A 23,806-nucleotide genomic window follows, 5' to 3' on the forward strand; every position below is an offset into this window, starting at 1 on the left:
CCTGATATGTATACCCTCGCATTTCTGGTATCATCCTTGTAAATCTTCTCTGCACCCTCGCCAGTGTCTCTATATCCTTTTTATAATATGGCGACCAGAACTGTACGCAGTACTCCAAGTGTGGTCTAACCAAGGTTCGATACAGGTTTAGCATAACTTCCCTACTTTTCAATTCTATCCCTCCAGAAATATACCCTAGTGCTTGGTTTGCTTTTTTTATGGCCTTGCTCACCTGTGTCGCAACCTTTAGTGATTTGTGTATTTGTACTCCGAGATCCCTTTGTTCCTCTACCCCACCTAGACTCACCCTCCAAGTAATAAGTGACCTCCCTATTCTTCCTACCAAAATGTAATACCTCACATTTATCTGTGTTGAACTTCATTTGCCAATTAATGAGCAGAAGCAGAGTGTACTGTAATTTCTTTCGAAAATACCCGACATACAACAGTCTGCAAATGTTAGAATTTACATAGAAGGCACAGGTTCAAGGTGATTGGCAAAGGAGCTAGAGGCGAAATGAGGAAAAACATTTTTACGCAACGAGTGGTTAGGATCTACAAAAGATTTACAAGAATGGTTCCAGAGATGAGGGACTTCAGTTACATGGATAGACTGGAGAAGCTGGGGTTGTTCTCCTTTACAGCAGAGAAGATTGAGAGGAGATTTGATAGAGGTGTTCAAAATCATGAGGGGTCTAGACAGAGTAGATAGAGAGAAACTGTTCCCATTGGCAAAAGGGTCGAGAACCAAAGGACACAGATTCAAGGTGATTGGCAGAAGAACGAAAGGCGACATGAGGAAAAACTTTTTTACACAGCGAGTGGTTAGGATCTGGAATGCGCTGCCTGATAGGGCAATGGATACAGATTCAATAGTAACCTTCAAAAGGGATTTGGATAAATACTTGAAGGTGAAACAATTGCAGGGATATGGGGAAAGAGCGGGGGAGTGAGACTGACCGGATTGCTCTTCGAAAGAGCCGGCGCAGACTCGATGGGCTGAATGGCCTCCTTCTGTGCTGTACTATGCTATGATTCTATGAATCCAGAGTGCAAGGTAATGGTGGCTGAAGGTTTCGCAGGGCGGCAGGTATTGGGGGTGGGGAGGGAAGAGGACAGGATCTAGTTCAGCACGCTACAGTCAAATAGCCTGCAGACAATCACCGTCTAGGTGCACACGTGGACACTCACTTGGGGAGAAGTACTGGAGGGGCTGCCAGTGCTTGTGGGACCACACCCAGCAAGCCAGTGCCTTCAGGAGAGCGGCGGGGGGGGCGGGGTAGGGGAACTGGGGAGGGGGGTGTGGGGGATGTGGAATATCAGCAACAAAGGCCTCCACCAGTATGTAGTCCCTCCACAGAAAGTTCGCAGTCTACTGCAGGTCGCAGAAAAATACAAAGTGTCTGAGCGGTAATCTTTCTCCTTACTAAGGTACTGTTGTTGAACAATAATGTGACCAAATAACTGCCGTTAACTTATGTCATACTATTTCCCGTTAGATTAGTAAATCACTCGGGTAAAAGGAGGTTTGAAATGTCAATGTACTCATTTACTTTAATGAGGCTTAGCTACATGGTTTTAGCTGTCAGAGTGAATCCATTATCAAACCGCCCCCATGAATGCAAAAGTTAAGTTATTGTATAAAGCATCGCTCGCTGATGGGCTAATGCCAGAGCCTATAATGTAAGAGCACACCCTCTAATCACCAATGTAGTGCTGTTGTTTCCCAAGCAATCTAAAATGAATATAATTGCTTTGAAAGGCATTATACTGCAGCAGCACATAAGCCACTAACCGTTAACCCTTTCATTGGCACAGAGCTCAATAATATACACATATAAACACTATGTATACCCACATTTATCTTGTGCAGAAAATGTTGGCAATAAGAACATTATATAAGTAGAGAAAAAGTACTAGAGAAACTAATGGGACTAAAAGCCGACAAATCCCCTGGACCTGACGGCCGACATGTTGGCCTTTATTGCAAGGGGGTTGGAGTGTAAGAGTAAGGAAGTCTTGCTACAATTGTACAGGGCCTTGGTGAGACCACACCTGGAGTACTGTGCACAGTTCTGGTCTCCTTATCTAAGGAAGGATATACTTGCCTTGGAGGCGGTGCAACGAAGGTTCACTAGATTGATTCCTGGGATGAGGGGGCTGTCCTATGATGAGAGATTGTGTAGAATGGGCCGATACTCTCTGGAGTTTAGAAGAATGAGAGGTGATCTCTTTGAAACATACAAGATTCTGAAGGGGAGTGACAGGGTAGAGGCTGAGAGGTTGTTTCCCCCTGGCCGGAGTGTCTAGAACCAGGGGGCATAGTCTCAGGATAAGGGGTCATCCATTTAAGACCGAGATGAGGAGGTATGTCTTCACTCAGAGGGTTGTGAATCTTTGGAATTCTCTGCCCCAGAGGGCTGTGCATGCTGAGTCTTTGAGTATATTCATGGCTGAGATCGATAGATTTTTGGACTCTAGGGGAATCTGGGATATGGGGATAGTGCAGGAAAGTGGAGTTGAGGTTGACGATCAGCCATGATCTTATTGAATGGCGGAGCAGGCTCGAGGGGCCGTACGGCCTACACCTGCTCTTATTTCTTATGTTCTTATAAGAATTAGGAGCAGGAGTCGGCCATACGGCCCCTCGAGCCTGCTCCGCCATTCAATAAGATCATGGCTGATCGTCGACCGCGACTCCACTTTCCAACCCGATCTGGAGGCAGACACACATCACTCGGTCTGGCCTCTATGTGACTCCAGCCACACGGCAATGCAGTTGACTCTTAACTGCCCTCTGAGATGGCCTAGCAAGCCACTCAGTTGTATTCGAGAAGGCGGTGGTGAGCAATTTAGGGATGGGCAATAAATGCTGGCCTTGCTGGCGACGTCCATGTCCCGTGAATGAATTTTAAAAAAACCACTACACTGGAGATACCGTCTGATAGAGGCGTTCCGGTCAAGGGTCTATACCTGAAACATTAACCCGTCTCTTCTCTTTCCACCTGTTGACAGACCTGCTGTGCATTTCCTGTATTCGTTGCTTTTATTTCGGATGCTCAGCATGTTTTTACTATTCCTCTGATGTATTTCATACACTAATCGATGAATGATGGCGAGTTAAACTGCAGTCATTTAATCAGTTAGTTCTCATAATGTAAAATCACAGCGCATCAGAATCTCATTGTTGAATTGATGTCTCAAATTCACTAAAAACTAATTGCTCTGCTTCTCGTTGCCCTGCAAAATTTGCTTTTGGCTATTCCATTGCTGTGCAGCAGATGTGCTGAGTGCAGTAGAGACGGCAGGACCTGGGTGAAGAGGCATTATCGACGATTGGGTTGGACCCAAAGGAGCGTAGCATTAAGCAGCGTCATTACGAGGCATTTTTTTTCCCCCTTAGCAGCTGGTTACAATGAGGAGTCGGCACATCAGATAAAAAATATGGGACTCCGAGGAGCGATGGCGAGGCACTAATCTCATTGTGGGCTGCAAGGGAAGCCAGAAACCACGAGAGAGATGGTGAAGTAGTTCTTGCTAATGGCACTCAGCCAGTCTGGAGGCAGACACACGTCACTGACAGCAGTGTGGGGCGGTGGATGAGTTCCACAGGGACTCTCTCGCCTGACATCACGGCGGCATGTCCCTGAGTTATTTGAGCTAACAGCAGCTCCGGGGTTGTAAAAATGGATGGGTCCCTGCTACTTAATAATCAAGAGTGCAGTTATATTGCACGTCGAGACATAGGAACAGGAATAGGCAATTTAGCCCCTTGAGCCTGTTCCGCCATTCAATTAGATCATGGCTGATCTGTATCTTAACTCCATCTATCCACTTTGGTTCCGTAACCATTAATACCCTTACCCAATAAAAATCTGTCAATCTCCGTTGACTTGGAACGGTGCTTAGACCTAATTTATGCTGGTGCTCAAAAGTTTTGTTTTATCTGAGGTCGGATGTTCTTGCCATGGAGGGAGTGCATCAAAGATTCACCAGACTGATACCTGGGATGGCAGGAATGAAGTATGAGGAGAGATTGGGTCGATTGGGCTTATACTCGCTGGAGTTTAGAAGAATGAGAGGGGATCTCATTGAAACTTATAAAATTCTAACAGGACTAGACAGACTAGATGCAGGAAGGATGTTCCCGATGGCGGGGGAGTCCAGAACCAGGGGTCACAATCTGAGGATAAGGGGTAAGCCATTTAGGACAGAGATGAGGAGGAATTTCTTCACCCAGAGAGTGGTGAACTTGTGGAATTCTCTACCACAGAAGACAGTTGAGGCCAATTCATTAAATATATTCAAGAAGGAGTTAGATATATTTCTTAAGGCTAAAGGGATCAAGGGATATGGGGAAAAGGCAGGGACAGGGTACTGAGTTTGGATGATCAGCCATGATCTCATTGAATGGCAGAGCAGGCTCGAGGGGCCGAATGGCCTACTCCTGCTCCTATCTTCTATGCTTCTATGTTTCTCTAAGATGCTGAAGCTGGTTCAGATCCCTGTACGTGCGTAGGCTTCAGACTTGGCATGACGATGTGTCAAGAGCAAGTGACATCGGCAAGCGACGCCTTCAGTAAACCCCCCCCGTCTCACTCCCGAACTCCAAGAAACCGGACTTACAACAACAATTGCAGCTTGCATTTATATAGCACCTTTAACGCAGTAAAACGCCCCAAGGCGCTTCAGGGGTGCGTTATCAGACAAGATTTGGCAGCCAACTTGCGCACAGCAAGCTCCCACAAGCAGCAATTTGATTATGACCAGATAATCTGTTTTTTGGTGATGTTGACTGAGGGACACCCTGCTATTCTTCGAAATAGTGCCATGGGATCTTTTACGGCTACCTGAGAGAGCAGACGGGGCCTCGGTTTAACACCTCATCCGAAAGAAGAAAGCATGGCTTATCTTCCGCTGCAAATGTCTGAGTCTTATCTACAAGAAATGCTTGTGCAAGGAACCAAGTGACTGGAATGACGTTTAGTGTAATAAACATCGGTAGAGGGATCCATTAGCTATAGTATGGAAAGATAATGGTTAGTAATCCTACTTTTCAAGGGATTCTAGAACAGTTAAGTCAGAAAGTCTTGTTTGAGAGAAGGATCTTTAAAATAAACAACTACAATGGTTTACGTGAATCAACTGTTTTCAAAGGATTCAGGAACCGATACTGACGTAATAAAACTCACTACGCACTTGGTTTGAGTATAAAGCAAGGCTTTAATCAACTTGTTTCAGAACATGGAGGTCTAGTTGTACTTCACTAGCTCCTTGTCTTACAAAATGTCCCTGACAAGCTGGGCCCATGCCCGAGTATTTATACTCCTTGGATGGCGCCACCAGCTGGCCGTCCAGCGTTATTTCATGAGTAGTTTCTTGATGATGATGAGATTTATAACAGATACGTCACAAGGTCTTATCTGTGACGTGTACCTTTGATGCAGGCAAAATAAAGTGTTTAAAGGAGCATGGTTTTCAACAGTTCTTCGGCGGGCTCGAGAGAGATACCGAAACCGAAAAGCCACTCTCTGTGTATAGTTAGGCCGATCACCTGTACTCGAGATCAGTAACATTTGTTCCATACACTCCACCATCTCGTGCTTACATGAACCAGAGATGGAAGATGGTTGACTAACAGTTGAATGTTAACAGAGGTCACTAACATGGTGTACAGGGGAATACGGATGTTGTTTATATGGACTTCTAGGAAGCATTTGATAAAGTTTCGCACAGGAGATTATTAGCAAAAAAAGAACTGAAGGTAATCTTATAACATGAGTCGGTAATTGGTTGGGAGGTAGGAGGCAGAGAGTAGGGATAAAGGGTTTGTTCTCCGATTGGCGGGATGTGACAAGTGTTCCCCAGGGATCTGTACCAGAGCCTCAGCTCTTCACCATGACGACTTGGATGAAGGAATAGAGAGTTGTATAGCCAAGTTTGCAGATTACACTGTTAGGAGGAACAGTAAGTTGGGTGGATGGAAGCTCTGATGATGTGGAATCTGTATGGGTAGAATTGAGAAATACTAAGGGGAAAAAAACATTAGTGGGAGTGGTATATAGACCTCCCAACAGTAAGGTGGAGGTTGGGGATGGCATTAAAAGGGAAATTAAAGAAGCGTGCAATAAGGGCACAGCAGTCATCATGGGTGACTTTAATCTACATATAGATTGGGCCAACCAAATTAGTAACAATACTGTGGAGGAGGAATTCCTGGAGTGTTTACGGGATGGTTTCCTGGACCAATATGTCGAGGAACCAACCAGAGATCAGGCCATCTTAGACTGGGTATTATGTAACGACAAAGGATTAATTAGCAATCTTGTTGTACGAGGCCCCTTGGGTCTGAGCGATCATAATATGATTGAATTCTTCATTAAGATGGAGAATGAAGTAGTTGACTCAGAGACTAGGGTCCTCAATTTAAATAAAGGAAACTACGATGGTCTGAGGAGCGAGTTGGGTAGGATTGATTAGGGAATGGCACTCAAAGGGTTGACGGTGGATAGGCAATGGCAAACATTCAAAGACCGAATGGATGAGCTACAGAATTTGTTCATCCCAGTTTGGCATAAAAATAAAACAAAAAAGGTGACTCAACCGTGGCTAACAAGGGAAATTAGGGATAGCATAAGATCCAAGGAGACGACATATAAATTGGCCAGAAAAAGCAATAATCCTGAGGATTGGGAGCAGTTTAGGATTCAACAAAGGAGGACAAAGGGATTAATTAAGAAAGGGAAAATAGAATATGAGAGTAAGCTAGCAGGGAACATAAAAACTGACTGTAAAAGCTTTTATAGATATGTGAAGTGAAAAAGATTGGTGAAGTCAAGCGTAGGTCCCTTACAGTCAGAATCAGGGGAATTTATAATGGGAAACAAAGAAATGGCAGACCAATTAAATTCATACTTTGGATCTGTCTTCACAAAGGAGGACACAAATAACCTCCCAGAGATGCCGGGGAGCATAGGGCCTGATGAAAGGGTGGAACTGAAAGAAATCAGTATTTGTAGGGAAATGGTGTTAGGAAAATTGATGGGACTAAAGGCCGATAAATCCCCAGGGCCTGATAATCTACATCCCAGGGTACTTAAGGAAGTGGCCCTGGAAATAGTAGATGCATTGCTGGTCATCTTCCAGAACTCGATAGACTCTGGAACAGTACCCATGGATTGGAGGGTAGCTAATGTTACCCCACTATTCAAAAAAGGTGGTCGAGAAAAAGCGGGGAATTATAGACCGGTAAGCCTGACATCAGTAGTGGGGAAAATGCTAGAATCTATTATAAAAGATGTAATAGCAGAGCACTTGGTAAGCAGTGACAGGATCGGACAAAGTCAACATGGATTTACAAAAGGTAAATCATGCTTGACTAATCTACTGGAATTTTTTGAGTATGTAACTGGTAAAATAGATAAGGGAGAACCAGTGGATGTGGTGTATTTAGACTTTCAGAAGGCTTTCGATAAGATCCCACATAAGAGATTAGCGTGCAAAATTAAGGCACATTGGGATTGGGGGCAAGGTATTGACTTGGATAGAGAACTGGTTGGCGGACAGAAAGCAAAGAGTTGGAATAAACGGGTCATTTTCCGAGTGGCAGACAGTGACTAGTGGGGTACCGCAAGGATCGGTCCTAGGACCCCAGCTGTTCAAAATATATATTAATGATCTGGACGAGGGAATTGGATGTAATATCTCCAAATTTGCAGATGACACAAAGCTGGGTGGGAGGGTAAGCTGTGAGGAGGATGTCGTGAAACTCCAGTACGATTTGGACAGATTGGGTGATTGGGCAGAAACATGGCAAATGCACTATAATGTGGATAAATGTGAGGTTATCCACTTTGGTGGCAAAAACAGGAAGGCAGATTATTATTTGAATGGCAATAGATTGGGAGAAGGGGAGGTGCAAAGAGACCTGGGTGTTCTTGTGCACCAGTCGCTGAAGGTAAGCATGCAGGTGCAGCAGGCAGTTAAGAAGGCAAATGGTATGTTGGCCTTCGTAGCAAGAGGGTTCGAGTACAGGAACAAGGATGTCTTGCTACAGTTGTACAGGGCCTTGGTGAGACCGCACCTTGAGTACTGTGTGCAGTTTTGGTCGCCTTACCTGAGGAAGGACGTTCTTGCCATGGAAGGAGTGCAGCGAAGATTCACCAGGCTGATACCTGGGATGGCAGGAATGACGTATGAGGAGAGATTGTGTCGATTGGGCTTATACTCACTGGAGTTTAGAAGATTGAGAGGGGATCTCATCGAAACTTATAAAATTCTGTCAGGCCTGGACAGACTAGATGCAGGAAGGATGTTTATGATGGCCGGGGAGTCCAGAACCAGGGGTCATAGTCTAAGGATAAGGGGTAAGCCATTTAGGACTGAAATGAGGAGGAATTTCTTCACCCAGAGAGTGGTGAACCTGTGGAATTCTCTGCCACAGAGGGCGGTGGAGGCCAGTTCATTAAATATATTCAAAAAACAGTTGGATATATTTCTTAAGGCTAAAGGGATCAAGGGATATGGGGAGAAGGCAGGGACAGGGTACTGAATTTGGATGATCAGCCATGATCTCATTGAATGGCGGAGCAGGCTCGAGGGGCCGAATGGCCTACTCCTGCTCCTATCTTCTATGTTTCTATGTTACAAAGGGCCGTATTTTCCGATGCCTACGGGTGGGTACGCGCTGTGTACGCACCTGTAGGGACATCGGAAATGCCGGTTTCAGGCATGCACAGCGCATACGCTGAAAACCGGCATTTCCTTGACATATCGGACGCCTGCCCTGGAGAAGGGCCTCTGCGGGGGGAGAGTTCCGCTTTCTGGAGAACCTCCGCCTGCAGAAAACCCTTCGAAATCTTACGCCTGCTTTTACCAGCATAAGAGTTGAAAAAAAAGTTTTAAAAAATTTCACTCATTTATCATTTTAAAATACTTTTATAAAAGGTAAGTTTATTTTTAGCCCTGTAAAAAACTTTAATTGTTTTTTTCAAAAAATGACATTTTTGTTTAAAATATTTAATTTATTGTAATTTGAAATCATTTTAAAAACGTGATGGTTTTTAAAAAAAATGTATTTAATGTTTTACAGTGTTTTTAGGGTGATCTCCATTCATATATTTGACTGGTCTTCCTGTCAAGTGTCTGAAGGGAGATTCCCTTCTTTGATTGGCTCCCCATGGCCCACGTGATCCCAGGGACGCTTGCGAACCGCCTGCGCCCCTGGGATACGTGGGCCTCTGCGCATTTCGAGTTTGCAGAGGCCCAGGAGCGGAGGTATACGCACCTCGGGAGCCCCTTGGGTAAGTGCGTAGATTTTTTTTCCAGATCGGAGGCTTCCGCACGCAGGAAGCCTCCCATCGGAAAATACGGGCCAAAGTGGTCAAAACTATGGCCGATGGAGTTCAATGTGGGAAAGTGTGAAGTCATCTACATTGGATCCGAGAAAGAGAAATTGGAATATTTTCTGAATGGGGTGAGACGAGGAGCTATGGAGAAGCAAAGTGATTTAGGTGCTCATTTACACAAGTTACTAAAAGCTCGTGCACAGGTACAAAAAGTAATCAAACGGCTAATAGAATGTCGACCTATATCTCAAGGGGGTTGGAATTCAAAAGTGAGGAAGTAACGCTTCAGTCGTACAGGGCCTGGGTCAAACCCCGCCTGGAGCAATGCTGCCCCCCGAATTTGCGCGTGTGTGCGAGTTTTAACATGGGACAAGCCGGAGCCGGGCGGCGTGGGACCGGCAGAGAGCTGCGCGGCTTAGAGGGAACGTTGATCTGGAGTGCGGCATTCGGTACCTCGGGAAACGTATCAGCCTTGGAAGGAGCACAGCGCAGATTCACCAGAATGACATTGGGGCTTAAAGGGTTCAATTATAAACTTGGATTGTATTCCCTTGAGTTTAGAAGGTACAGGGGTGATCCATTAGCGGTATATAAAATGATTAAGGGGCTTGATAGTTTCTCTGTACCGTATTTCCTCTGATGGGTAAACCCAGAACAAAGGGGGCACAATCTTCAAATTAGAGCTCGGCCAATTAGGAGTGAAATAAGGAAGCACATTTTCCACACAAAGGGCAGTGGAAATCTGGAACTCCCTCCTGCACAAGGCTGTGGATGCTGAGTCAATTGAAATTTTTAAGACTCGGATGGCTAGATTATTTTTTTTTGGTAAGGGCAGCAAGGGATATGGAACAATGATGGGTAAATGCAGTTGAGGTACAGATCAGCTAGGATCTGACTGAATGGCAGAACAGGCTTGAGGGGCTGAATGGCCTCCTCCTGTTCCTGCGTCAAAGGGCCACCTTTATCTGAGCCTACCTTGTAAAGAGATAAGAGTTATGGGATAAGTTACCAGGGAAGGCCATTGAAGTCGAGAGGGAATTTCTGGAGAGAGCTTTTTCACCATCTGCAAGGCACAAGTAAGGAGTGTGATGGTATACTCTCCACTTGCCTGGATGAGTGCAGCTCCAACAACACTCAAGAAGCTCGACACCACCCAGGACAAAGCAGCCCGCTTGATCGGCACCCCATCCACCACCTTAAACATTCACTCCCTCCATCACCGGCGTACCGTGGCTGCAGTGTGTACCATCTACAAGATGCACTGCAGCAACTCGCCAAGGCTTCTTCGGCAGCACCTCCCAAACCCGTGACCTCTTCCACCTAGGACAAGGGCAGCAGGCGCATGGGAACACCACCACCTCCAAGTTCCCCTCCAAGTCTTGCACCATCCTGACTTGGAAGTATATCAGTGGGAGTACCTTCACCTCACAGACTGCAGCGGTTCAAGAAAGAAAGACTTACATTTATATAGCGCCTTTCACGACCACCAGTTGTCTCAAAGCGCTTTACAGCCAATGAAGTATTTTTGAAGAGCAGTCACTGTTGTAATGTAGGAAACGCGGCAGACAATTTGCGCACAGCAAGCTCCCACAAACAGCAATGTGGTAACGACCAGATAATCCGGACAGCTCACCACCATCTTCTCAAGGGCAATTAGGGATGGGCAATAAACATTGGCCGTGCCAGCGACACCCACATCCCAGGAACGAATAAAAAAAAAATATGGCGAGTGGGCAGGTAGATCCCTTTTAATATGTTTACAGGACTAAAGTTTCTCAGTAATCGGAGGATCAAGCTAATGGAATGATTTACCAAGAGATGAATCCTCTAGGTTTATTTTGACACTTGAATATGTAAATGGCAATTGCTTGTACATGTGAAAACAAATCTGAACAAAACCAAGCTGAAGGTGGGAGTAGAAAAACAAAGAGCTGCTCACTTGCGTAGCTTTTTCATTCATTTGTAAATGTCACCGCGCTACACACAGCGCACCAACTCCACACAGAGAATACACAAATGCTTTCCCTTAGCTGCAGTGTGTGGGTGGAACATCACCAAGGCTTACTGCTCGCCAGCAGCAAGCCAGATGTGGGCAGCGAGGTATTGATCCATGCTTAGACTTGTGTTTCCTCCCTCCCCCACCCGCCCCATGCCCCCCTCCCCACCCCCACCAATGCAGCACTGCCTAATTGGCAGTCTAGATTAGCTGCTCAAGTCCCGGTGCTGGGGTTCAAACCCAGAACCTTCTGGCCCAGAGGCGAGAGTGCTACCAATCAGAACCTGGAGTGCGTCTAGCTTTAGCTCCTCAATAAACTGAAGAGAAACACCATTACAAGACAATCGTCTCTTGCTGCAACAGTATATTCTTTGCATTCCTGCCATGTACAGCAGGCGCCTCAAAGCACTGGAGAGGTACCACCAATGCTGCCTCTGCAAGATCCTGCAAATCCATTGGCAGGATAGGCACACCAACATCAGTGTTCTCGCTCAGGCCACCATTCCCAGCATCGAAGCTTTGACCACGCTCGATCAGCTCCGATGGACGGGTCACATCGTCCGCATGCCCGATACGAGACTCCCAAAACAAGCGCTCTACTCGGAGCTCCGACGCGGCAAGAGAGCCCCAGGTGGGCAGAGGAAACGCTTCAAGGACACCCTCAAAGCCTCCTTGGAAAAAGTGCAACATCTCCACCGACACCTGGGAATCCCTGGCCCAAGACTGCACAAAGTGGAGGAGAAGCATCCAGGAAGGCGCCGAACACCTCGAGTCTCTTCGCCGGGAGCAAGCGGAAGCCAAGCGCAGGCAGCGCAAGGAGCGCACGTCAACCCAAGCACCCCACCCACCCGCCCCTTCAACCACCGTCTGCCCCACCTGTGACAGAGACTGTAGGTCCCGCATTGGACTCATCAGTCACCTGAGAACTCATTTTTAACGTGGAAGCAAGTCATCCTCGGTTCCGAGGGACTGCCTAAGAAGAAGATATTCTTTGACTTGCAGGAACTTACCAAATAAACGATAGTCGCAACACTGTCTTCAGAACAGCACGGCCTATTACGTCAATGTGACAATCTTTATTTCCAATTCAGCTATCCTCTAGCCTCTATGAGTGAGATTGCCAGTACATCTGTGACTAGCAAGACATCTTTGACTGGCTCCCTCTGATGGACACATTGCATACCATCGTCTTAAACACTACAGCAACATAACCACAGTCCACTATTGTGACGTAACCAACTGCCTGCTTCTAGTTTCACTGGCACAAATAGGCCCAAATGACAATCTTTCCAATTTGACATTTTTGGCCCTCTCTGCTCTCTCTCAGGTGGATGTAAAAAATCCCATGGCACTATTTCAAAGAAGAGCAGGGGAATTATCCCTGGTGTCCTGGGGCCAATATTTATCCCTCAACCAACATTACTAAAAACAGATGTTCTGGTCATTATCACATTGCTGTGTGTGGGAGCTTGCTGTGCGCAAATTGGCTACTGCGTTTCCCACATTACAACAGTGACTACACTTCAGAAAGTTGACTGTAAAGCGCTTTGGAATGTCCTGAGGTCGTGAAAGGTGCTATATAAATTCGAGTGTTTCTTTTTTTTTTATATAGGGGTATAAAATGCTTCCTACAAAAATCACGATAGAAGCCATTTGACATAGAATCATGGAAATTTACGGCACAGAAGGAGGCCATTCGACCCATCGTGTCTGTGCCGGCCGAAAAAGAGCTCTCCAGCCTCATCCCACTTTCCAGCTCTCGGTCTGTAGCCCTATAGGTTACGGCACTTCAAGTGCATATCCAAGAACTTTTTAAATGCAATGAGGGTTTCTGCCTCTACCACCCTTTCAGGCAGTGAGTTCCAGACCCCCACCACCCTCTGGGTGAAAGAAGTTATCCTCTGCTCCCCCCTAATCCTTCGGCCAATTACTTTAAATCTATGCCCCCTGGTTATTGACCTCTCTGCTTAGGGGAAATAGGTCCTTCCTATCCACTCTATCTCGGCCTCTCATAATTTTATACACCTCAATTAAATCTCCCCTCAGCCTCCTCTGTTCCAAAGAAAACAACCCCAGCCTATCCAATCTTTCCTCATCGCTAAAATTCTCCAGTCCTGGGGGCAACATCCTCGTAAATCTCCTCTGTACCCTCTCTAGTGCGATCACATCTTTCCTGTAATGTGGTGACCAGAACTGTACCCAGTACTCTAGGCAGGTTTCTGATTACTGAAGCCCATTACTCCAGAAGAAACTAAGCCCACATGAGCTCTCCAGCAGTTTTGAAGTGAGCAGAGCTAACAGAGGTGTCCAACTTCTGAAGAGCAAGTGGGATTTCCACCACGGGTCTTCTCCTGCATGCGTCAATCAAGTTAGAGTCATAGAGTAATACAGCACGGATAGAGGCCCTTCGGCCCATCGTGCCCGCGCCGGCCATCAAGCCCTGTCTAAGTTAAAGGTGATGTTGAAGAAGCAAAGAGGATACACAGCAGTGGAAAGGACAGAGGCTGTGTGGGAGCTATAGAAATACCGGATCAGCATGGAAGCAACAGGAAAGGTCATGTATCCGATCTGATTCATCGGGTTTAAGCATCAGGCAAACTGGGCCTCCTGGTTTGGGGGGGGGGGGGGGTGGTTTACTAAATTTTATAAAAATATTGAACTTTCAAATGAAGTTTGAAGGACACGGGGAAGTTAAATCATCTGAAATGCCGGGAGTGATGGATCAGGATTTCCACTGGGTTTAAATGTATTACTTGTTCAATATTTTACATAGCGGGCTCTACACAACTTGGGTACTTGAACTGCGAGGTAGGTAGGGTTATCTTTCTTTCTTAGGCAGTCCCTCGGAACCGAGGATGACTTGCTTCCACATTAAAAATGAGTTCTCAGGTGACTGATGAGTCCAATGCGGGACCTACAGTCTCTGTCACAGGTGGGGCAGACGGTGGTTGAAGGGGCGGGTGGGTGGGGAGCTTGGGTTGACGTGCGCTCCTTGCGCTGCCTGCGCTTGGCTTCCGCTTGCTCCCGGCGAAGAGATATGAGGTGTTTGGTGCCTTCCCGGATGCTTCTCCTCCACTTTGTGCGGTCTTGGGCTAGGGATTCCCAGGTGTCGGTGGGGATGTTGCACTTTTTCCAAGGAGGCTTTGAGGGTGTCCTTGAAGCGTTTCCTCTGCCCACCTGGGGCTCTCTTGCCGTGTCGGAGCTCCGAGTAGAGCACTTGCCTTGGGAGTCTCGTATCGGGCATGCGGATGATGTCCCCCAGACAGCATTCACGAGGGAGGTTGGTGATCAGCTGGTTGGTAGGTCCTCTTCCTTCTTTTCTATACCTTTAAGTTGGTAAGTCCTATTAAATAGTGGTGTAATATTATCATCTATATCGGGGCAGAGGGTCCTCATAACTAATAATAAGAAATTTAATTAATTACATAGATATGGGTGAACAGGTGATGTGTCACTGTTGCGAAATGTGGGAGCTGGTGGACCCCATTGAGGCTCACGGTGATTACATTTGCGATAAGTGTTTGCTGCTAGAGGAACTCAAGCTCCATGTTAAAGAGCTTGAGACCGAGCTTCAGACACTGCGACACATCAGGGAGGGGGAGAAGTTCCTGGACTCTATGTTTCAGGAGGTGGTCACACCTATGAAATTAATTAATGCAGATGTAGTCCGTGGTCAGGGACAGGACGGTGTGACTACGAGTGAGGCAGGTACAGGGATCCAGGAGGTAGTGTTGAAGGAGCCGCAGCCCTTGCTCTTGTCAAGCAGGATCGAGGTTCTTACTCCCTGTGAGGGCGGGAGCAGGGACTGCAGGGAGGATGAGCAACCTGGCCACAGCACCGTGGTACAGGGGGCCATTCAAGTGGAGGGAGTAAAAAGAAATGTTGTAGTGGTAGGGGATAGTATCATTAGGGGGATAGATAGGGTTCTCTGCAGTCAAGAGCGGGAGTCCCGAAGGCAGGGTTAAGGACATCTCTTCTGGGCTGGAAAGAAACTTGGAGTGGAAGGGGGAGGATCCAGTTGTCGTGGTCCATGTTGGTACAAACGACGTAGATAGGACAAGGAAGAAGGTTCTGTTAAAGGAGTATGAGCAGCTAGGGGTCAAATTAAAAAACACAACCTCAAGGGTAATAATCTCTGGGTTATTACCTGAGCCACGAGCGAATTTGGCTAGGATAAATAAAATTAAAGAGTTAAATGCGTGGCTCAAAGACTGGTGTGGGAGAAATGGGTTTTGCTTCTTGGGACACTGGCACCAGTACTGGGACAGGAGGGAGCTGTTCCGTTGGGACGGACTCCACTTGGCCAGTGCTGGGACTGGAGTCCTGGCGAATCATATAACTAGGGCTGTAGAGAGGGCTTTAAACTAATTAGTGGGGGGGAGGTTTCTAGAGAGCAAATAATAGAAATGACAATGGAGAAGGTCATAGACTTAGGTAGCAGTGGGGGAACTAAAAAACAGAACGTGTCAGGAAGGGACAGAAGGTATGGAGTGAAAGGTAAAGTAGTAAAAGGGGGAAAACAGGAACTAAGTGTCACAAAACATATTTGAAAGTTCTCTATCTGAATGCACGTACCATTCGTAACAAAATGAGTGAGTTAACGGCACAAATAACTACATATGGGTATGATCTTGTGGCCATTACAGAAACATGGCTGCAGGGTGACCATGACTGGGAATTAAACATACCAGGGTATTTAACAATCAGGAAGGACAGGCAGGAAGGAAGGGGAGGTGGGGTGGCTATGTTAATAAAGGAAGGAATCACTGTAATACAGAGAAATTATATTGGGTCAAAGGAGCAGGATAGTGAAACAGTTTGGGTGGAGATAAGGAATAATAAGGGGAAAAAAACACTAGTGGGCGTAGTCTATAGGCCTCCGAACAGTTGCAACTCTGTTGGACGGAGTATTAATCAGGAAATAGTTGAGGCTTGTAATAAGGGAACAGCTATAATTATGGGGGACTTTAACTATCATATTAACTGGACAAATCAAATTGGGCAGAGCAGCCTTGAGGATGAATTCATTGAGTGTATTAGGGATGGGTTTCTTGAGCAGTATGTAACTGAACCGACCAGGGGGCAAGCAACCTTAGATTTGGTCCTGTGTAATGAGACAGGATTAATTAAAAATGTCCTAGTAAAGGATCCCCTTGGAATGAGTGACCATAATATGGTTGAATTCCATATTCAATTAGAGGGTGAGAAGGTTGGATCTCAAACAAGCATGCTGAGCTTGAATAAAGCAGACTATGAAGGTATGAGAGCGGAATTGATTAGAGTGGACTGGGAAAATAGATTAAAGGATAAGACGGTACATGATCAGTGGTGTACATTTAAGGAGTTATTTTACAACTTCCCAAAAATATATATTCCACTGAGGAAGGAAGGGTGTAAAAGAAAAGAGAGCCATCCGTGGCTAAGTAAAGTAATTAAGGATAGTATCCGGCTAAAAACAAGGGCATATAAGGTAGCCAAATCTAGTGGGAGGATAGAAGATTGGGAAGTCTTTAAAAGACAGCAAAAAATAACTAAAAGATTGATTAAGAAAGGGAAGATAGATTATGAAAGTAAATTAGCAAAAAATATAAAAACAGATAGCAAAAGTTTCTATAGTTATATAAAAAGAAACAGGGTGGCTAAAGTAAATGTTGGTCCCTTGGAGGATGAGACCGGGAAATTAATGGTGGGAAACATGGAGATGGCAAAAACGCTGAACAAATATTTTGTATCAGTCTTTACGGTAGAGGACACTAAGAATATCCCAACACTGGACAAACAGGGGGCTCTAGGGGGGGGAGGAGCTAAATACGATTAAAATCACTAAGGAAGTGGTACTTGGTAAAATAATGGGACTCAAGGCGGATAAATCCCCTGGACCTGATGGCTTACATCCTAGGGTCTTGAGGGAAGTGGCGGTAGGGATTGTGGATGCATTGGTAATAATTTTCCAAAACTCCCTGGACTCAGCAAAGGTCTCGATAGATTGGAAAACTGCTAATGTAACACCCTTATTTAAAAAGGGTAGTAGGCAGAAGGCTGGAAACTATAGACCTGTTAGCCTAACATCTGTGGTTGGTAAAATGTTAGAGTCCATTATTAAGGAGACAGTAACGGGACATTTGGATAAACATAATTTAATAGGACAAACTCAGCATGGTTTCATGAAGGGGAAGTCATGTTTGACAAATTTGCTTGAGTTCTTTGAGAAAGTAACATACAGGGTGGATAAAGGGGAACCAGTGGACGTAGTGTATTTAGACTTCCAAAAAGCATTTGATAAGGTGCCACACAAAAGATTATTGCTCAAGATAAAAAATCACGGGATTGGGGGTAATATTCTGGCGTGGGTGGAGGATTGGCTCTCTAACAGAAAGCAGAGAGTTGGGATAAATGGTTCATTCTCAGACTGGCAATTAGTAACTAGTGGTGTTCCGCAGGGGTCAGTGCTGGGTCCCCAACTCTTTACAATCTATATTAACGATTTGGAGGAGGGGACCGAGTGTAACATATCAAAGTTTGCAGATGATACAAAGATGGGAGGGAAAGTAGTGAGTGAGGAGGACATAAAAAACCTGCAAAGGGACATAGACAGGCTAAGTAAGTGGGCAGAGATTTGGCAGATGGAATACTATACTGGAAAGTGTGAGGTTATGCACTTTGGCAGGAAAAATCATAGAGCAAGTTATTATCTTAATGGCAAGAAACTGGAAAGTACTGTAGTACAAAGGGATCTGGGGGTCCTGGTGCACAAAACTCAAAAAGTTAGTGTGCAGGTGCAGCAGGTGATCAAGAAGGCCAATGGAATGTTGGCTTTTATTGCTAGGGGAATAGAATATAAAAACAGGGAGGTATTGCTGCAGTTGTACAAGGTATTGGTGAGACCGCACCTGGAATACTGCATACAGTTTTGGCGTCCATACTTAAGAAAAGACATACTTGCTCTCGAGTCAGTACAAAGAAGGTTCACTCGGTTAATCCCGGGAATGAGGGGGTGGTCATATGAGGAGAGATTGAGTAGATTGGGACTCTACTCATTGGATTTCAGAAGAATGAGAGGCGATCTTATTGAAACATATAAGATTGTGAAGGGGCTTGATCGGGTGGATGCGGTGAGGATGTTCCCAATGATGGGTGAAACTAGAACTAGGGGGCATAATCTTAGAATAAGGGGCTGCTCATTCAAAACTGAGATGAGGAGAAACTTCTTCACTCAGAGGGTGGTAGGTTTGTGGAATTTGCTGCCCCAGAAAGCTGTGGAAGCTACATCATTAAATAAATTTAAAACAGAAATAGATAGTTTCCTAGAAGTAAAGGGAATTAAGGGTTACGGGGAGCGGGCAGGAAATTGGACATGAGTCTAGGTTCGGAATGGTCATGGCCCTGTGGGTAGTGGAGCGGGCCCAGGGGCCGTGTAGCCTGGTTCTGCTCCTACTTCTTGTGTTCTAATTCTGTGTTAGATTTCAGGAGATGGTTTTATTCCTGTTCCTGGCTGGGGTGGAGATCGCCTTTACAGAAGGTAAGTACTGTAGAAAATATAGGGACAGAGTGATCTCCTGGACGAGTTTCGATCGCCTAGATGGGTCGGAGAGGAATTTCCCAGATTTTTTCTCCCAAATTGGCCATTGGGATTTTTATCTGGTTTTTCGCCTCTCCCGGGAGATCACATGGGTTCGGGTGGGATGGAGAGTGATAGAAGATTTGAGGTTAGGATCAGATCAGCCATGATCTTGTTGAATGGTGGAGCAGGCTCGAGGGGCCAATTGGCCTACTCCTGCTCCTATTTCTTATGTTCTTATGTGACCCATCCCTCGGAGCTGATCGAGCGTGGTCAAAGCTTCGATGCTGGGGATGTTGGCCTGAGCGAGAACACTGACGTTTGTGCGCCTGTCCTGCCATAGTGGGTATAGTCTTGGAGATTCAAACTTAATTAGAAGACCTGTGATTGTTGACAACTTCTCAACAACACAATGTTGAGTCAAAGGCAGTTCATTCCAATAACTAATCATTGCAAGTGCAAACTCCAGGGTATCGATGAGATCAAAGGCATTGGATTTCCTTTGGTGACTGTCGAAAACCTTTGCATTTCTTTGATCTCCCCCTCTTATGACAAGTGGGCAGATATAAGGAGATGTATTTTAAAGCCGCTTCTACCCTGTTCAAGAGAACCTTCATCGCAAAATGGTGAATCAGTTTATTTCAGATCTCAATTGCCACCGGTCACACATCGACCCTTGACTTGAGCTCAGAAGGTGCACAGGGTCTTCAAATGACTACGGCCGAGATGGAACCGATCCAGGCATTCAGGACTTAACAACAGCAACAACAACTTGCATTTATATAGAGCCTTTTGATAGAGTAAAACATCCCAAGGTGCTTCGCAGGTACGCAATCGGACAAAGTTTGACACCAAACCAAATGGAGGAGTGATCAGGACAGGTGACCAAAAGCTTGGGTCAAAGAGGTAGATTTTAAGGGGCATCTTAAAGGAGGAGAGACTGGTAGAGAGGCGGAGAGGTTTAGGGAGGGAATTCCAGAACGCAGGGCCCAGGCAGCTGAAGGCACGGCCGCCAATGTTGGGGCAAGGGAACTCGGGATGCGCAGGAGGCCAGAAAGAAGTCTTTTTGAAGCAAAAAAGCCATCATCTGCTGTACATAGTATTACATCATATTTACAGCACAGAAACAGGCCATTCGGCCCAACAGGTCCATGCCGGTGTTGATGCTCCACATGAGCCTCCTCCCACCCACACTGTAGACGGAGGGGTACACCAAATTCCATAGAGAAGACTGCAAAAATATTCCGTAGCCACGAAATTCTAAAAGCCATGGTTTAAATTAACCTGAAAGGTCTTGAAGTTCAAACCAACACTCCCGGCACATGGGTCACCCCTAAGGGTTAGTTCTGCTACTTTTAGTGTTTGGAAGATGATTTCTGGAGAGAAATGACATGTCAAGCAGAAGGGACAGATTTCAGACACCTTGGGCTGGATTTTCATTGAGGAGGCGGGTAGGAGGTGTGTGGGGGGTTAAAATCCCGAAATCAGGGGGGGGGGGCGGGGTGGTGGGGGACGATGAACCCATCCCACCCCCAACCCGCCTCTATGCCAGTTTCAAAGGAGGCGGGTACCCGACCTGTGCTGGGAGCCGCCTCCCCGAGGTGGAAAGAGGATTAGTGCCAATTAACTACCTGTTAACAGGTAGTTAACAGGCAGTTTTTAGCCTAATCCCTATTTTTATCCCTGAAGTGTGGGATTCCCGACGGCTCCAAACCACGCCAAGTAAGCGAGGCGGGCCGTCGGGCTGAAGGGCTTGGAGGGGTCGAGATGTCCGGTGTTCAGGTGAGTGATGGGTGCATGAGTGCAGAGGTAAGTGTGTTTGGTGTGTTTAAAGTGTTTAAAGAAGTTTTAATTACCTTTACAGCCTTCCCTCCTTCAGGTCTCGGGAGTCCCTCATCTCACCAGCACAGAAAGCAGAATGGCCGCGATCTGTCAAAAATTGCAGCATTCAGCTTTCTGTTCCGGGGAGATCTCTAAATCATCCTGAGAGGAAGGAATTAACCTGGAGTACAGATTGTCAGTGTTTGACAACTTCAAACAGCTGTCAAACGCTGATATTTCATCTGTCAAAAGGTCTTGACGGATGAAATGTCAATCTGTGACATCACCTGTTGCCGGGTGGCCCTTAATTGGCCTGCTGAGCCCCTCATTCTGATGTATCTGCTGCTCCCCCAGCAGGTGCAGGTCCAATGCGCTAATCGTTCGTGGGATGTGGGCATCGCTGGCCAGGCCGGCATTTATTGCCCATCCCTAATTGCCCTTGAGAAGGCGGTGGTGAGCCGTCTTCTTGAACCGCTGCAGCCCGTGTGGTGAAGGTACTCCCACAGCGCTGTTAGGGAGAGTTTTCCAGGATTTTGACCCAGCGACGATGAAGAAACGGCAGATACACTTCCAAGTCAGGATGGTGTGTGACTTGGAGGGGAACCTGGAGATGATGGTATTCCCATGCGCCTGCTGCCCTTGTCCTTCTAAGTGGTAGAGGTCGCGGGTTTGGGAGATGCATGGGTATTGGCACAAATGTCATCGAGGTCAGTGGGTAGTTGTGGAAAATACCCTGGAGTAGTTACCCAGGCAGGACATTACATGTCAGGAGCCAGTCCCAGTGTCACTGCCCGTATACCAGCAGTCTCACTACTGTACCTGCGAGTTTGACCTCTTGACTGTTCCTTGTGTGCGCACAAAAACCAGGGCAATCTCAGGCCGTCTGAGCTTTCCAGTGAAGAGCTGCAATGGAGTTCCACCTACCTGTGTGAGAACTTGCACCTCATTCAACGATTTCACAGCCGTGTCCCTCTCTTCCTGGAGCTGGGTATTTCTGGCACTGTAATCTGAAAAAATACAAGGAATCCTCAGGCCTTTTAAAATCTCATGCAGGGTGACGGAAACAGGGATGTGACTTGAAGGCAACTCCTTGACAATCAGAGGCATTGGTGCATCAAACTAGTGACAGGTCCCAGGCAACAAGTAGGGCAAGCGATTTGGTACAGTACAACATCCCACAAATTTGTACACTTGCCGCAGGTGATTTCCACCCAAATTTTGAATTACATTTCCCGGAGGCAGTGAAAGTGCTGGTTTCCGAGTGGAGGTGAGTGATAACAAATCACTTGCCCCAGTGAGGGCAGCAAACCTCGCTTCCTACCCACCTATGTCCTATTACCGCCCATAAAGATCTCTTTGCACTTGGACTTTCTGAAGCTGGATTGCTCTACAGAGAGAGCCGGCACGGACTCGATGGGCCAAATGGCTTCCTTCTGTGCCATTATTACTCTATGGGGTAAAAATTGGGTAGGGCCTTCGCTGGGGCGCTAATTTTCCCAGGTAGCGCCCCGAGAGGGAGGAGGGGCGCTACTGGAAGCGCCCCGCGTCCCTCTTGGGGCGCTGCGAGCCAATATCGCGGCGCTACATGCCGCGGTACTGCAGGCCTTCCTCCCCTTCTTAAAGGGGAGGGGCCTGGCGCAGCGCGTCCCGGCACCCAGCTGGGCCACCAGGGATCGGGAGTGCCGGCAAATGAGCCCGGCACTGAAGAGGATGAGTGCCGGGCTCATGGAGAGCAGTCGGCACCCCGCGGGGGGACTTCACGGGGGCCGGGGATGGCAGAGGGGGCAGGCGCTGGCAGGCGGCCAGCAACAAAAATGGCTGCCCAGCACCTCCCCTTTAACTAGCGCCGCCCCGGCTGCAGGTAGGACCCCCCTGACCCCGGCGGACATAGTGTCCGGCGGTAAGTCGGGGGGCGCCACCCAATATTACAGCTGGGGTGCTGCGCACGGCAATGACGTCATCGCGGGAGGCGTTAGAGGCGCCGCGCCCAGGCGCTAGTTGATTTGCACGCCGTTAGCGCAAATCAACCGACTTTAGCCCCCTATGACTTTTCACGAGTCTCACGCTCTCCTGCCTCAGGATCGCGACCCCCATGTATGGATTGTACCAGTATTTCCAGGCAATTCTCAAGCTTTCCCTCGCTGTAGAGAGACAAGTAGGATTCATCAATCCCTCTTGGGCCTATGTGATAGTGTAGATTGCCACTTGTAACTATGTTTAACCTCTTGGCGCAAGTGGGCACCTCCGGGTAGCGGGCTCGTGACGACAAGTCTCCACACTTCGGATTTGTCTGACGTTGGCAGTTCTGGGCCCCATACGGACACACAACCCACACTGAGGCCATACTAGTACAATGATGGTAACATAAACCCTGCCAGATTAAACATACCTGCACGAAAACCAACCTATGCGGCCTTGAGGTTCATATCTGGATCTGCCTGTTGTGGCTTCTCAGGCACTACGAAGCTGGTTTGATATCTCACGTGTTTTTGTTTAAAATAAAAAGTCCTTGAATTTACATTACCCACACATGGTGCAAATTCTTACTGTTAAGAAAATCTCAAAATGAAAGAAGAACAAAAAAGAGAGAGAAAGAAAAGAGTTGCATTTCTATAGCACCTTGCACAGTCTCAGAACATCTCAGAGCGCTTTACAATAACAACTTGTATTTATATAGCGCCTTTAACATAGTAAAACGTCCCAAGGGGCTTCACAGGGGTGTTAAAAGACAAAAAAGCTGACACCAAGCCACATAAGGATAAATTAGGGCAAGTGACCAAAAGCTTGGTCAAAGAGGTAGGTTTTAACGTCTTAAAGGAGGAGAGAGAGTTAATGAGGCGGAGAGGTTTAGGCAGGGAGTTCCAGAGCTTAGGGCCCAGGCAACAGAGGGCATGGGCAATGAAGTACTTTTTGACGTGTAGTCGTTGTTGTAAGGTAGGAAACACGGCAGCCAAATTACACACATGATGTGGTTTCTTCAGATAAGGAGAAAGAAATATTAAAACCAAGTAGGAGCAGAGCTGGAGATTATGAAGGACAAAGATACAGAAAAACAGAGTGTCATTTGTCTTGAGATTTTGACGG

General features: G+C 46.7%; 1 protein-coding gene across 3 annotated transcripts in view; it reads right to left on the reverse strand.

The window, feature by feature from the left end:
* The window catches only part of LOC147097356 (uncharacterized), a 167,318-nt gene that overhangs the window by 19,759 nt on the left and 123,753 nt on the right, over nucleotides 1–23,806 (reverse strand). For all 3 annotated transcript variants that reach the window (XM_085972266.1, XM_085972265.1, XM_085972264.1), the window contains one exon: nucleotides 21,647–21,729. In XM_085972266.1, coding sequence (XP_085828392.1) covers nucleotides 21,647–21,729 — 83 coding nt within the window. The remainder of the gene's footprint in view (nucleotides 1–21,646; nucleotides 21,730–23,806) is intronic.

This window comes from Somniosus microcephalus, chromosome 32 (assembly GCF_052327205.1).
Source record: "Somniosus microcephalus isolate GS21.2 chromosome 32, FLI_Smic_1.0, whole genome shotgun sequence".
NCBI classification, from domain to species: domain Eukaryota; kingdom Metazoa; phylum Chordata; class Chondrichthyes; order Squaliformes; family Somniosidae; genus Somniosus; species Somniosus microcephalus.